The sequence below is a fragment of the Pimephales promelas genome, chromosome 3 (assembly GCF_988280905.1).
Source record: "Pimephales promelas chromosome 3, fPimPro1.hap1.1, whole genome shotgun sequence".
NCBI classification, from domain to species: domain Eukaryota; kingdom Metazoa; phylum Chordata; class Actinopteri; order Cypriniformes; family Leuciscidae; genus Pimephales; species Pimephales promelas.
The window spans coordinates 6,239,044-6,255,773 of record NC_142771.1 but is presented as its reverse complement, the minus strand read 5'-3'; the positions used below and the strand labels follow the sequence as shown (position 1 = coordinate 6,255,773).

General features: G+C 36.3%; 2 protein-coding genes across 3 annotated transcripts in view; both read right to left on the bottom strand.

The window, feature by feature from the left end:
* Window positions 1-507: 507 nt before the first annotated feature.
* Window positions 508-4,540, bottom strand: LOC120466597 (histone acetyltransferase p300). Of its 2 annotated transcripts, none has more exons than XM_039655228.2 (5): window positions 4,385-4,540; window positions 2,531-2,632; window positions 2,076-2,181; window positions 1,870-1,987; window positions 508-1,040 (listed from the first exon to the last, which is right to left on the bottom strand). In XM_039655228.2, exons 1-5 carry the CDS (start codon window positions 4,419-4,421, stop codon window positions 912-914), a joined length of 492 nt encoding a protein of 163 aa, XP_039511162.2. In that variant the 5' UTR covers window positions 4,422-4,540; the 3' UTR covers window positions 508-911. The 2 variants fall into 2 exon arrangements, with proteins under 2 accessions (XP_039511162.2, XP_039511164.2); XM_039655230.2 differs by having other exon boundaries at window positions 2,531-2,608; window positions 4,385-4,537.
* Window positions 4,541-6,634: 2,094 nt separating this feature from the next.
* Window positions 6,635-16,730, bottom strand: part of LOC120480116 (uncharacterized) — a 44,085-nt gene continuing 33,989 nt past the window's right edge. Inside the window, exons 12-16 of the mRNA XM_089129259.1 lie at window positions 15,834-15,932; window positions 15,082-15,177; window positions 14,809-14,907; window positions 7,639-7,667; window positions 6,635-7,514 (exon numbers count right to left, since the gene is read on the bottom strand). Coding sequence (XP_088985385.1) covers window positions 7,395-7,514; window positions 7,639-7,667; window positions 14,809-14,907; window positions 15,082-15,177; window positions 15,834-15,932 — 443 coding nt within the window. The 3' untranslated portion in view covers window positions 6,635-7,394. The remainder of the gene's footprint in view (window positions 7,515-7,638; window positions 7,668-14,808; window positions 14,908-15,081; window positions 15,178-15,833; window positions 15,933-16,730) is intronic.

Sequence of the window (16,730 nt, the reverse complement as noted above, 5' to 3'; positions counted from 1 at the left end):
TCAACAACAAATCCAGCTGAGCGATTCTGCCATCTAGTGGACTGAAGTAGCATCACGCCAGAAATCACAGTTATTTACATGTGTAACATAGGTTTATTGACAACAATAGAAATAAAGCACAATTTTATGCAAAACAACACCAACAAGAGTCGATAAATATAGACTCTGTACAAATGAACTTAAGTGTGTAACTTTGTATAGTTATAACTAGACATGAATGACGTCCATTACATTACAACAATAATGCTTGAATAATGAGCGATCGTTTCGCTTGATAAGACCCTTATTCATCGTCTGGTGTCGTTTAAAGCCCTTTGAAGCTGCACTGAAACTCTCATTTGGACCTTGAACCGTTTGGACCCCATTGAAGTCCATTATATGGAGAAAAATCCTGGAATGTTTTCATCAAAAACCTTAATTTCTTTTCGACTGAAGAATAAAGGACATGGACATCTTGGATGACATGGGGGTGAGTAAATTATCAGCAAAAGTTTTTTCAAAAGTGAACTACTCCTTTAAGAGCAGCTGCGGTGATTGTCAGTCGCTGTCATGAATAAATCCTGTAAAAACTACAGAGCCGTCGCCAACGACTGATGACGTATTGCTCCATTTCGTAGTGGAATATTTTCAACCTTGGAATTGGAATTGAGCCTTACTTATTCCTCTAAATTGCAAAGATGATACAGCCTTAAGTATAACATAAAACAACAACATTCAGTATAACTTAAAACAACAATATACCGTATAAAGAGCTGAGCAAAGAACAATCAGAAATAACAGACATCAAGAGGGACACGTTTCTGCCTGCTACTATACACTCAAATTAGATCCAGCTCAAAATTCTCCCCGTCACATGATTGGTTTGTCCCAAATCTGCTTGTTCAGGTCCTGTATAGTCGTGCTGGAGAAGGTCAGGCTGTTGAGGATCCTGAGTCCTCATGGTCGGCTTTGGCAGTTTGACCTTCTCTTTCTCTCTTCCTCTCCTCCAGCTCCTTCTGGATCTTGAAGACCTTCTCAGCAACAAAGTGGTAATACTCATCCTGACCACAAGACACATATAAAAAAAAAACCACTGAACAGCTTTTGTGGTTTAAACAACAACGGTAAACAAACAAATAAATAAAAATGAAATATCCACAAGTTTCCTATGTCCCATGAGGCCTTGCGTCAAAAGTGGACGCGACTTCCGGTTGGAAGTAAACAAAGCGCGACTTGACATGCTTGACTCTCGTTCATTCAACAGTTGACAGTCATTCAAGTTATAGCGATCCAAACTATCTAACGATGTGGGAACACGACCTCAACGAAATTAAAAAGGGTGAAATAACAGTATCTTTACCCTCCGCTGTAGTTGATTGGGAGTATTATAATATTATCTGATTACTGAACTTAAATATACAAGTTTGATAAAAATCATCATTAAAGATGAACATTTCAAATGGCATTTAGAGGCTTTTGCATCTGAACTCTTCATATATATTGAAAATATATATATATAACTATATATCGCGTTCCCGAGTGCGGGTTTGTCAATTTTAGGGTTGGTGATGTCACTAACCCGGGAGGAATGTCGTGTAGTCCCTACCAGCCGTTTGTTGTAGTCCTTAAAAAGCTATTTCTTTAAAAGCAGTTGCTTTAAACTTTGAGTATAACTTTGCAAATGCTGTTTATGCACAAAGTAATAAAAGTGAAATTATAATCAACCACCCCTTAAATAAATTAAATTTATTTCTGAAATACATAACTTAGTTACCTCATATATTAGATCAGTCTGAATGTACATTTTCTGTAAAGCTGCTTTAAAACGATGTGTATTGTGAAAGCGCTACACAAATACAGTAAATGTGAATTGAAAGTTTATATCCTTACCCTGCTGTTTGCAAACTCATACAACTTCCCTTCCACATTACATGCGTAAGTGACCAAGTTCACAAAGCGGCTGTCCAGCAGCACTGCAGGGTCTGGGGCCGGGACTATGGCTTGAACCCTGCAGGAGAAGCATTCATTGCTAAAAATTGCTCAAAAACAACCAAACACACCCATTACGGTGACAGCATGATGAGAGATGGACTCACACTTTGTGCACTAGATGATTCCTCAGGTCCTGAGAGATGTCCTGATGCCAGGGCTTCTTCATGCTGGGCATTAACAGCGGTACAGAGGGAGAGAGATTGCTAAGACCTACACACATGTATATAATGTTCAATATTATTTCTTTTTTTATGTATATATATATATATATGAGATTTCTAAATCCATTTTATTTATTAATCTGTTCATTTTATTATTATTGTTTTATGATATCAGTTTTAATATTTTGTGTACTAAATGTTCCAAATCATTTTCTATGTTGTTTTGACGCTTTGGCAATACAAAATGTAGTATTAAAAAGTATTATCATCTCAAAGTCAATATTTATCTTTCTCATGCTCACTGAAACGATCAATTGAAACCCCTGATGTGCCTGTTTGCAGTGCAATGCAGAATGAGGTCAGTAATTGATAAGATTAATGATGAATATTGCACTTGCCGTTGCTGATGGCGGCCGCATCTGGTTGACTGGTGACCGGAGGAGCCTGAACGTCTGTCTCAGGAGAGCTCAGCGTCACTGTAAACAGCAGGAGAACAAAACCTAATGTGTAGGAAAGGCAAAGCAAGTTTATTTATATAGCACGTTTCATACACAGTGGCGATTCAAAGTGCTTTACATGGAAGAAATTAAAATAATCAAAAGAAATCAGAATAATTAAAACGGTTTAGAATAAAAAAAATCTGAATAATAAAATAGAGTACAGTAAATAATTAAAACAATTTAGAATCAAAAATAAAATGAAGTACAGTACAGTGCTCATTCAGTGAATGCATAGCTAAACAGTAAATAAACATTAAATATTAAATTAAAGCTGTCCAAAACCAGCCAATCGATCTATAAAAACAAACCATCTATAAAACTGAATTTATTTCCGTCAAGCAGTTTTTAATGTTTTCCATGTGTATAGATGTTTTTAAGTGTTGGTTAGAGACAGTTATTAGAAACTTATTTATGTGGGGTTTTAAAAAAAGACTTTACATTGGTTTCAAGTTGCGAAAACGTTTAAAAAGTTGAAATCATTTGTGGTATATGCCCAGAAGACAACTAATATGCAAACTATTTGTTAATATTCAATGATTAAAACGCTTTACCCCTTAAATAACAGGAAGTGAGTGCTTCTAATTGACTTCACTTTCCTCCGTTGAAGTCTATGGGGTCGCTGTGTCCATTTCTTTTACGTCTAACTTATGGGTCTGTTTGTGTTGTACATTTCCCGTTGTGTTGTGAACTATTGTTTGCGTTTTAAATTTAGATGTGTTGTTCATGGGTCATATTACATACAACATCCATAAGAGAGTGAAATATCAAGAGAAGTGCATCATAGTAATAATGAATTTATCTAAAATCAACAACGTTGAACAGAGAGAGAGAGAGAGAGAGAGAGAGAGAGAGAGAGAGAGAGAGAGAGAGAGAGAGAGAGAGAGAGAGAGAGAGAGAGAGAGAGAGAGAGAGAGAGGCAAAATAATGCAATTCTGGGGTCTTGAATTCAGAAAACATCACGGGAACTCTTCATGCAAAGTTACATTCCCTTACGAAAAAGAAGTTTATTCAAGTGTGCCATTAGTATACTTCTTTTAAACAAAAAATAAGAAAGTATACTTTCAGTTTATTTTTCCTGTACTTCTCAGAAATCTACTTCAAATTACACTTAAGTGTACTTGACTTCTACTGAGAGAAAAGCAAGTATATTTGTCCTGTTCTTGTACTCAATCTTTTGATCCAGAAATACTTAAAGTATAAGTAAGTATTCAAAGTATACTTGTATAAGTATTACAGTAAAAAAGTAAACTACTATACCCATAAATTCACTTGCAGTACACATGAGATACATAATTATGAACTAGTTGTGCACTTACTGTTACACTTATAGTACACTTAAACATATACTTTTATGTACTAAAAGTGGGCCAATTTAGTCCCAAGCGGTATTAAAATAGTACACTTACAAGTTTACTACTAGTACATAGTGACATTAGTATACTTACTACATAATGTATACTTAAAAATATACTTGAACATTACTAAGTATACTACATAAAATGAACTTGAAATATACTTCTTTTTCGTAAGGGTTGACCATTCTTGTCGGCGGATGCCATGAATTCCTTTTACTTCTAACTTTAAATCATACTTTCCTGTAGTTTCGCAACTCTAAAATTCGTCATATTGAGGGGAAAGAATGGGTTGGCCTTTTTCGCCAGCTCCTTATTCGCCGAACTATTATCTTTCCTAACAAAATCGTGGTAAAATAAAGACATGAACTCTTCCAAATAATTTTCAGAGTGTACTTACAGTTTTTCAACATTTCCTCTTCTAATGTAATATCCATTTCACTGCCAGTGAACGATCGCGAGCAGCAGGAGAACCGAGAGAGATTCTTCTTCTTCTTTTGTAGTTTTATGGCGGATTGGCAAATCAACGTAAAAGGTGCGCCTCTGGAGTGCAAATAGTTGTGGAAGAATGGGCTATATGCACTTTTTTTTTTTTTTTTTTTTTTGCAATTTCAAGATTTACAAACAAACATGGCTGCATAACTTTCTTTTCTTATATAGAGTACAAAGAAAATATAGCCAGCAGCACTTAATACAACAAGAAAATAAATGAAGTCTAAGTACAAAAAGGATATTTGTAAGGAAAATAAACATAAATAAATAAGTAAATGGGAAGAATTATGATAAAACATACATGACAATAAGGGGTGAATGCAGCTATATGCACGCATAAATTCCGCATTTGACGCAAGGATGCTCGTCAGTTTCCGGTTGTGGAGATTTAAGTGGAGGAGAACCGAGGAAAACGGGATTATGGCAGAGTCTTCAAAATTTACTGTCCTCCCGTCTTTGAAACGAAACATACATACGTTTAGATGTAATTTTACATATATTTATGTTTATTTAATATAATTTTAAAAAGAAGCATAAACACAACAAGGGGTGTCTGTTTTATCTGTTTTTGTGACTAACGTTTCTTTAGTACAGGGGTGCCCAATCCTGCTCCTGCCGATCGACTGTCCTGCACAGTTCATCTCAGCTCAGCCATGAAACTGAAATTGATCAAATTGATATTATATGTAGACACTTGATATTCAATCTAGTTAATTGCATTTAATAGATGTTACTTTCAATAAAACATTTGCAATGGGTTTGTAAAAGGTGTTTTTATTTAATTTACACGGTTTTAACCAGTATTCAAACCCAAGCCAGTTGAGGACACTATCCCCTACACACTTCCTCCGAAGACTTGATGCAATACATGTAAATAAAACACTTTTGCTTTAACTGTTCCAGTGTCCCACGAAGCCTCACTCTGCCCATGACTATATTAACACTGAGGGTGAGGAGTGGTCACGAAACACTGGGGATTTTGCTGTGTAACATCCAACCTTAAACTGTTTTTGATCCTTAATATTTAAAGGACATTTGAAGAATGTTGTTCAAGTAATGTTTCCTGCCAACATTATTAGAACATTCCTCAAATAATATTGACAATATATATAGTGTTTTCATGAACACACTTGTTTGAAAGGGTTTTCATTCTTACACTTGCACAACCTTTATATAAATTTAAGAGAAATGTTAGGAGCAATAACTATAGGCCAAGCTACACAACTTCCACACGTTCAAGAATGTTCTTCACACACAACCTTATTCATTTGAAGTTTAGCTGTCATCCTTACCCCCGGTTTCACAGTTGAGGCTAAGCTTGTCCCAGACTAATAAAACGCATGTTTGAGGGATGAACTTCTCAGTCAAAAACAGAGAAAATACTCACAAAACAGTACAGTCAAGGATCAAAATCCAAAAGGTAGGCTAATTCGAGACAGAAACAAAACAGGCAAATGACCATGCAACCCTGACAAAGCGGTGTAACATAACACTAAACTGGCAGGGTAGGCTATTTATACACACAGAACATGACAATCATGATGGGGAACAGCTGATGAGCAGACACGGATTGTGGGGAATGTAGTTCCAAAAGTGAATGACATCGTGGGGAAAGAGGACATCTAGTGGACACCAGGAAACATACACCCGACACTGTGACAGTTTTGTCTCAGGTGGAACAGTAAAGGGCGGCTGCCTTACAAATTTATGTTTATGTAATAATTAAGTGTCTGACAGAAGAGATGTGGTTTTTACTCAATAAACATTTGATCCTGCTGACTGTTAACATTACATGTCTTTCTCTCATCTCCAGCTCTCAGTTTGTCCAACATGCACCATGGTGGCCACTTTTTTATATTATGAAAAGCTTTATAGATGTTTGGAGAAGTAAAAGTGTCTCTACTACCCGAGATTTTCACAAAAATTGTTTGTGCACTGGAGCACACATTATTGAGTAATAATTTATTGGTAATAAATCTGAATCTTTTTTTGTTTATTTATTTATTTTATAGAATGACATGAAGACAAGAGATCCTAAAACACTTTGATGAAACTGTAGACAATCAGCAACCAATTAGCAATAGTATAATTTATCAATAAATGAATATGAATAATTGTTTTATGGTCCCTTGTGTAATAACAGACTTCTGAAACCTGGACAAATCAAGCATATTTTATTGTATATCAGATGATACACCAAGCAGTAGAGATAGGAGACTTCCATAGAAAATACTTTTAACATTTATTATTTAAATGCAATTTTGATCTATGAACACAGAACTGAGGAAATAAAGGCCTGAACACTGTAACACTGCTCTCGGATCAGACAAAACCACATCTGAGCTCTATATCAGAAGATCAACTGAACTTTACTGATAACATCAGACAATCTGCAGTCGTTGATCTTAAAACATTTAATAATTCAAACATTGTAGAAATACAAACTCTTCAATCTCCAGAGCTGTGATAATGATGATAATGTTATTTGTCTTTGTTTCTCTGAATGTTAATAACAGCATGCGTCATAATGTTTCTATAATATATTGTGATAAAGGAGGATCTGATCTGGCATCGGAAGGTTTAAATATTCAGTCTGAGATTTTCTGATTTATTTACACCGGTAAACTTTGCTTACAGCTAAAATCAGCATCACATACAAAACAAAAGTGTTATAACAATAAAAAACACTACATATATTTACAGATATTTACAAAACCAAGAAAACAGTGCAAAACTATTTACATTAACTATGAATAACGTCACTACACTGAACTCAGCTTGATCGATGTCAGCACATGATCACTCCGTCAGTGCCATTCTTGTATTTGATGCTCACAATCCTTGAGGTTTCAACGCAGCTTTACATTGAGCTTTAATGTATTGAAATGTTGGTGATGAATCTGTAATAAACCTTTTCCTCATGTTTGTGACAGCACTGACTCCGGCTGATCTCCAGGACTCATCATCTCTAGTGTTTCTTCTGTGTTGGGCTTCTGCTGACTCTGAGATCTGCGTTCTCGTCTAGATCTCGCTGAATCCTGTGTTTAGAGCAACACACGTCATTTAAACACCGTCACATCCTCATACGTCTGGAGAATTGAGCAGTATGGAGTTAAACGTCTGCTGATGTTGCAGGAATGTAAGTAAATAAATGACACTAACCTGACAAGACTTCAGACACTTTTTGATCTCTGTGAAGTCAGAACAGAGAAAATACATCAGTGGATCTGTTTCAATCTCATCTTTCTCAAATTGTATGAAATTACTCCACTCATTTACAAAGACCTTAAAAACGACATCATTTTAATAACCGCTGTCACTTAATTTTGATTTTAATAGTGACTTTAAGACACACTGTAGAAAAGTTCAACCCTCTTCAAATTTAAAAATAGATCCTAAAAACGTTCGTCCAATCAATGATCTGAACAGAGCAGAGAGCCGACAGACACACAGATTCAACACTTCACACAGACACACACACACACACACACACACACACACACACACACACACACACTCAGTACATGTGGATTCAGAGTGTACCAGACGTGAGCCGGATTTGGGCCGGACTATGTTGCTGTCTGAGAAAATAATGGTAAAGTAATCATCATTTCCCTGTGTGTTTATTACAGAACGTGCTTTACACACTCGGACACGTCTCACAGGTCATGTGATAATCTTGTGATGGTTCAGTATCTGTGACGTTATCTCTGTAATCGTCGTTCATCTTCACTATGATCAGCGAAACTCAGCAGACGCCTGATTTTGTAAAGGATTTCAGTCTTAATGGGGCTCTCGAGGGATTTTTAACTGTTAAGAGAGACTGAATGGATATAAATTATATTAAATTAAATGATATATTTCTCGAGAGTCACGTGGGACCGCCGAGGAAGATGGCAGCATAGTTGTGTAGCTCCATAGGCCCACCAATATTTTCAATTTATTCGAGCATAAAACTTCACGTTTTTATCAAAGCTAGTGTCCTTGGTAAGAGTAAATACTTGGAGAACAAAAGAGTGCTGTAGATCGCAAATGTCGACCTCTACATCGAAGTATTTTAAGGGGACAACGACGAGCCGCATGACGACCAGACAGACCTCGCCGTCACACGAGTCGCAATCAACCCAGCCCACAGACCAAGGTTTAAAGATGGAAAACTTATTATCCGAAATAAGTAAAATGAACTCTACCTTACAAGTGGTAGCGACGGACGTGTCATCAATAAAAGAGGTTGTCACTGACCTTAAAAATTCGGTGAATGCAATCCAAGAAAGGCTTGACGAAGCGGAGGGCCGCATCTCTAATATGGAAGACGTCACCTCGAAGCTCGTCGGTGACGGCGAACGACATGATAAACGCCTGGAAGTGATGTGGAATCGTATTGAGGATTTAGAAAATAGGAGCCGCCGCAACAACGTAAGGATGATCGGTCTGAAAGAAGGGCTGGAAGCAGGTGGATTGATCAAGTGCGTGTGTAAAATCCTATCTGAGGGACTGGGTATTGATCCGGATGGAGAGTTTGAAATTGAGAGGGCGCATCGCGCTCTCGCACCCAGGCCCAGTGCTGATCAACCACCAAGAGCAATTTTGATTAAGTTTCTGCGTTCGTCAGCCAAGGAGAAAGTATTACAAGCGGCCAAGGAAAAAGGAATGACGGAATGGGAAGGATGTAGGATTTCATTTTTCCCCGACATGTCAAGAGAGCTGGCCAGAAAACGGAGGGATTTCACCGCTTCGCGGAGGATGCTGAGAAGCGTCAACGTGGAATATACGCTTGCATATCCAGCCTCACTCCGTTTCACATGGCAAGGAAAGAATATGGTGTTTACATCGAGTAAGGATGCAGAGCAGTTCATCAAAGAGCGTTGCGGGGCAAAAGAGTGACGGGACCAAATATTCTTTGCAAGATCGCTAAAGTGGAGCATATGGGTCAGGTGCAGCAGGTGGGCAGATGAGTAGTTTAACTGTGCTGTCTCGGAGCAGTTTTGACAGCTAAAGAGAGGCTGGATAGCTGATTCGGCACTCCACGGACCGTAATCTTGAGGTGTTTGAACGAAGACGGTCCTCAATGTTTGGTATGGCCGTTCTTTTTGTTTTGTTTTTTGTTTTGATTTTTTCTGATCTTAAGTTGGTTGTAGAGTTTTTTCAGAAAATAGTTTGGGTGCTTGAAATGTTCAACGGCAGTTTGTTAAATTTGAATAAATGTGCATCACAGTTTTGTACGCCATTCCCCAGTGGCAGTCGCTCAACGCGTTTGGATACGCGCACGATACTGTGCGATTTAATTTTTTTTATTATATATAGGTAGTCACATCAGGTTTATAACATGGAATATTAACGGATGTGGAAGTCCCATTAAAAGAAAAAAGGTCCTGACATATCTCAAACATAAACAAGTGGATGTTGCTTTTGTACAGGAAAGTCATGTAACAGATAATGAAGCGCTCAAATTCAAAAGAGACTGGGTGGGACATGTGTTTCATTCATCATTTTCAAGCAAACAGAATGGGGTTATGATACTAATTAATAAGAAACTGAACTTTGTAATGCTAACAGAAATTAAAGACGATATTGGGAGGATTATATGTATAGAAAGCCTCATTAATGGAGTTAAAGTGATATTATGCAATGTATATGCCCCGAATAAGACAGATCCTGGGTTTATTAATAAGGTAAACAAGATCCTTGGTGACAAAGAGGGGCAAATCATTTTGGCTGGGGACTTTAATCAGGTTATGGATGGGGTTCTGGATAAGAGTAAATATCAGGGACCCTCAATACCACGGGATAGGGCTGCCCTGCATTTGCTAACAGAGGATATTGGATTAACTGACATATGGCGCCTGGTAAATCCAACAGAAAGAGAATATACTTTTTTTTCTCATTGTCACAAATCTCACTCTAGGATTGATTTTTTCTTGCTTTCAAACTCTATCACCGATCAGGTAGTAGACTGTAAAATTGGAGCAATAGTATTATCAGACCATGCAACTGTGGAATTGGGTATAGCTCTAAATACAGAAACTGGTAGAAAGGGAAGATGGCGTTTAAATACTGCATTATTACAGGATGAGGAGTTTAGCTCATTATTGGCTGATGATCTGACTTCCTTCTTTGAATTGAATATAGGAAGCACTGATAAGTTGGCGTCTGTATGGGAGGCCTCAAAAGCATACATTAGAGGGAAATTGATTGCACAGGCAGCCAGAAAGCAAAAGGAAGGAAGAGACTTGGTTAAGAACTTGGAAACAACAATTTGTACACTGGAGAAGGAATTGGCTAGACATTACTCTAATGATCTATATCAGGATATTTGTAAATACAAATTCCAATTACACGAGATATATAATAAAAAAGCAGAATATGCTCTATTTAGATTAAGGACAAGGTTTTATGAAGGAGGTGAAAAAGCAGGCAAGCTCCTGTCCAGACAATTAAAACAACAAAACGCCGCTAACATTATTCCGGCAATTAAGAAAGGAGATTCTATGGTATCACTGACAAAAGATATAAATGAGGTTTTTCAGAATTTCTATAAACATCTATATACATCTTCAGGTATGGATGAGGAAAAAATTAAACAATTTTTTTCTAACATGGAGTTACCTAAATTAGATGTATTGCAATCCGAATCTCTAGACCTTCCCATTACACAAGAGGAGGTTAAAGCGGCAATAACTTCTTTGAAATCTGGCAAATCGCCAGGGATGGACGGGTTTCCAGCCGAATATTATAAAAAGTATGCTGACATAGTGGCCCCAATACTAACAGATGTCTATATTGAAGCATTTGAAGTTGAAGTATTGCCTAGTACTTTCATGGAAGCATTGATAACACTGATACCTAAAAAAGATAGGGATTTAGCAGATCCGGCTAATTTTAGGCCAGTAAGTCTTATTAATGTGGACTGTAAGGTGCTGGCAAAAATTTTAGCTTCACGGCTAGAAAAGGTTCTACCAAGCATAATTTATAAGGATCAAGTGGGCTTCATTAAAGGAAGATCATCAGCCGATAATATGAGAAAGCTAATTCATCTGATGTGGCTAAATTCTTCAGAAAATACCCCGATCGCAGCTATATCTTTAGACGCCGAAAAGGCTTTCGACAGGGTGGAGTGGGGCTTTTTGGCCGCAGCCCTGTCGAATTTTGGATTTGGTCATACTTTTAGGTCCTGGGTTAGTTTATTATATAAAAATCCTAGAGCGGCAGTGATGACAAATGGCATGACTTCCTCTTTTTTTACAGTTTCAAGAGGCACGCGTCAAGGTTGCCCATTATCCCCGTTATTATTCACAATAGTCTTAGAGCCTTTAGCCATTATGATCAGGGCAAACTCAAACATTATGGGAGTTAGGGGGGTAGAGGAGGGGATAGAGCATAAGTTAATGCTGTATGCGGATGATATTTTGTTGTTATTTCGTGATCCTCTCAAATCTTTACCTCCATTAATGAGCACTATCCAATTATATTCAAATGTGTCAGGATACAAAATAAATTGGGATAAGTCAGAAGCTATGCCAATATCTAGAACTTGTTATTCCCATACAGTGACCCAATTTGGCTTTAAATGGATTCCAAAAGGTATGAAGTACCTTGGGGTTAAATTAACACAGAATGTGGAGGATATAATGTTGTTGAACTATGAACCACTGCTGTCAAAGATAAAAAACAATGTGGACAAATGGGAACAGCTTAAACTCTCTTTGTGGGGTAAAGTAAATATTGTTAAAATGATTATTGCTCCGCAGTTCAATTATATATCCATGATGATCCCTGTGAACATCCCAGACCCTATCTTTAAAAGATATGACAAAATTATCAAAGACTTTTTATGGGAAGGAAAAAGACCGAGGATTAAGATGACCAAGTTGACCTCCCCAAGAGACAAAGGGGGCCTTGGACTACCTGATGTGAGGATGTATAATATCGCTTTTGAAATGGCCAAACTGGCTAAACATTGGGGCGAGACAGATTCTGAGTTGGACTGGATCAAGATAGAACAGAAACTGGCCTCACCATTTCACCCCATTAGCATTCTTTCACAATGCTCTGGAGCTAAATGGGACTCAAATCCAGTGACAATACATTCAAGACATGTTTGGGGCAAAATTCATAAAGGGTGCAGGACTTCACATTATAAACAATCATATGCATCATTGTGGAATAACCCTGAAATTCGTATAGGTAAAGTGGGGGTGTTTTGGAAACAATGGCAGCTTAAAGGGGTAAATGTAATTGGCGATTTGTATGAGAACGGACTTTTTATGTCATATTCTGAATTGGTGAAAAAATACAATATTGGAGGTCAAGGAAACTTTTGGAAGTATCTGCAGATTAGACATTGTGTTAAGAACAAATTTAATGCAAGTAATAACCCTGTTTATGCCTATCTTGAGTTGCCACGTGTAGCTCAGAGTGCTTCTATGTGTTACAAATCAATGCTCAGTGTAACTGCAGATACCTGTAACAACCTGAAAACAATATGGCAGAAGGATTTGGGCATTAATATCAATGATGATGACTGGCGGTACATAATATCTAATGTGGGTAAGAATATAAGGGAAGTTAGGGGGAAATTCATTCAATACAAAATAATACATAGATATTATTATACACCATCTAGGCTTTACAGGATGGGGATAGCTGGAAATAATCTATGTTGGAAATGCAATGAAGAAGAGGGTACTTATTTACATATGATTTGGGAATGTTCTTTAGTTTACCCATTCTGGTGTAAAATTCTGGCAATACTTGAAGAGTGGATGGGGTCCAATTTACCTGTGGAACCACGATTATGCCTTCTTGGAGATAAATCCATGATACCCAACATAGAAAAAAATAAATTTACCCTTATTAAGATTGGCTGTATTACAGCTGCCAGGATGATTTTGCGAAATTGAAAATGCCCCAAAACCCCAGACCTTAAAGACTGGGTTGATGGGATGATTGAAATTGCTTCATATGAGAGCATGTTGGGGAGACTGCATAATGAGGGAGAAATTAAAAAAACGTGGGACCATTTTTGGCAGCATATAAAAATGGTGTAAATGGGACTGCTCAATAACTGTTTAATTTTCATGTGGTTTTGTTTTGGTTGTATGCCACTGATGGGGACTAGTGGCGGAATGTGTAATTGTAAAGGTGATTACTGAATAATGTGATGTACTATGATGTTTTGACTGTTGAACAATAAAAAAAGTTGAATTACAAAATGATATATTTCTCTGTATATGTCTGCTTAAACTATTTGTATTGTTGTCTTAATTCGTCTTTGCATAAAAAAATACTTCTTAATGTTAAACACCAGAGGATATAATTTAAAATGTATGTTTGTCAAAAAAAAAAAAAATCATCTGTATTTTAAACACTGCTTTTCTCAAAACATTGGGTCAGACAAATTTGGTATCATTATTATCTTGTTCAAAAAGAGCCAATGGCTTTGTGAAAACACACATCTTGTCTCTGAAAGATAAAACTTACCCCTTTACAACCTGAAGAACTAAAATGGCTGATTCACATATTTTGTTTTGACTGTAAAATTATAAAGTATTGTGCGAGCTTCAAGCGCTAGGAATTATCTTTTCAGAAAAAGAAGACTTTAAATAAATCACAGTTATTGGCCATTAGTGTGTGTGCTGTGTTTGTACATTTATTAACATTTTTAATTTAAATAGACAAATAATAGAAACTTGAATAAATTACTGATTTTTATTTAGAAAATAAATAAATAAAAGCTAACACTTTTAAGTTGACAAAAATAACTATATTTGAACTATATTGCAATATTTTACTTGCATGCAGTACCCTATCTGATCACATATACATCTATACATTAAGAAGTGTCTTACTGAATATAAAATTATACAGCCGACATTATGATATATTAGAAAATATCTTTCAATATGTGAAAAGCGGCAATTCTTTATTGTAATATATTAACATAATATATTATTCTGTATATATTCAAATATACTATTAAACAATTTAATATATTGATCATTCATTTATGGGAAATATATTTTCTTTTCATTTGGGGATACACCTATGAGTAGTGTGTTTGAGTGTCTCAGCTAATAAACTATAAACACACTGTCAATCAAACAGCAGCTTTACAGCAAACCAACACACACAGAGACACACACACGCGCACACACACACACACACACACACACACTCTGTGTGTGTTAAATATGTGAGTGATTTAGGAAATGAAAGGATTGATTGTTTATTTTTGATGAATTATGTTTATACTGAAGTAAATGATTATGAGACGTGAGGAAACACATATGAAGATCAGCTCGTGTGATGGAAACTATTCTGCTTTATACTCACGAGATGCAAATAATGCTGATATCAGGACAGACACGGCAAAGACACATTCAACCGGGAAGATGATGAATCTGAGATCTCCAATCGTACGATCACCATTCACTGAAAAATACCAGAACATCATCATCACTGTTTGGAGAAATGAAATCAATCTATATTTGTACAATTACAGGTGATTTATTAAAAATCTTTAAAAAAAAGATTTTACTTCTTATTAATACAAGTGTAATCTTGATGTATTTATCATGATGTTTATTATAAGTGTTGTTCCCTCACCTGTTTTCAGGATCAGTTCAGTTATTAGTGCAGTGGAGGCGAGTAAAACAACACACACTGATCCAAACACATACAGGAGGGCATAACGGTGAAAACCTGTAATAAACATTTAATATGAAGATCAAACAATGCAGATTATTATCAGTTCACCTTCAGGGACATTACATTGTTTAAATACTCACTAGAATTATTTTTAGTTGAATTAATTAACATTTAATTATTATAATTGTATTAGAGAAAATTATTAAAAATCATAGATAAAGAAAATTGAACATAAATATGCACACTTAAAAAGACTTATGAGTGGTTTGCTTGATTTGATTTAATTTCTCATAACTGGATTAAATCTGTGTGATTTATGATATGATTGATTTCAGTCCTTCATTCTTCTACAGCTCATCTGAGATACATCATCTTAAACCACTGTGTTGATCAATTATTCATATTTTATCATGATTATTTATGAATTAATTACTGTTAATTAATGAGATCAATCAATATAACTGATGATGGTCTCATCCATTCACAGTGTCTGTCAGCCGTTTCCATCAGATTTATAACAATTAACACTTAAAACTGAGACACAGGGACAGGTGTTTTATGTCTCTTCAAAACACACAAAACTGCTTAATAATATTACTGGCCCTGCATTGTTTAATATCATAATATACTAAAGTATTTAATTGTACATGAACTAAAACTGAAGTAGAAAAACATCAAACAGAAGATGATGAAGATGATCAATACTGTACCTAGAGAGAAACGGAGATAAATGGAAGTAACATCTGTAAACTTCAAAACAGTCCAGAGTATCTGCAGAAACACCAGCACACAGCCCCATCCGATAGGATCTGTTCATGATCAGATCAGATAAACCATCACTTCACTTTCTTACACAAGCGTCTTAATTATATTACAAGCGTTTTTATCTTCATTACAGGACAGTGTGAGGAGAGAGAGAGAGAGAGAGAGAGAGAGAGAGAGAGATCTCCAGATAAATTGCAATAAAAATAAGATTTGTTTGTCAACAATCTAAAGAAAATAGATGATTCAACATACAACAACATATAAACCAAGATTTTGTTGAATCTGGACTTTTTTTTTCACAGGATAACCCTCTGCAGAAGAGTAAATAAACAGTGCTATAATTGATCTCTCTTTGGACATTTGCCAGATTTTTTGTTTGAAAGAACAGCACAGGATTTTAATTTTAATTGTATTATTTTGGACACGTGGAATTTTAAAGATATCAGTGAAAGTCATATTTTTCAACTTTTACCAACTGAATCTTCACTGAGATAAACAACACAATTCAAAAGAGTGGCAGTTATTTGGGTTGATTGTTGACATTCCAAATCAAGCCAGCGCATCATCTCGGCTCCGCCCCTTCTATCTAATATCTAATAGAGATATCTTACATCTAATTCATCTCCCCTCAGAAGGCCGCGGCACTTGCTGGGATTTATCGCCGGTGTTTGAATGGGGGTCATGTGGTTCGCTGCTGTTATCGGCAGACGCCGGTGTCATTTCGTCTTGTTATGATCTCGTCAATTTCGTATGTCCATGATTAAAAATGGACAATTCATATTTTTAGGCTACCCATAAACCCCGTCTCAGAAAGTCAGCTAATGAAATCCTACGCGGGATGC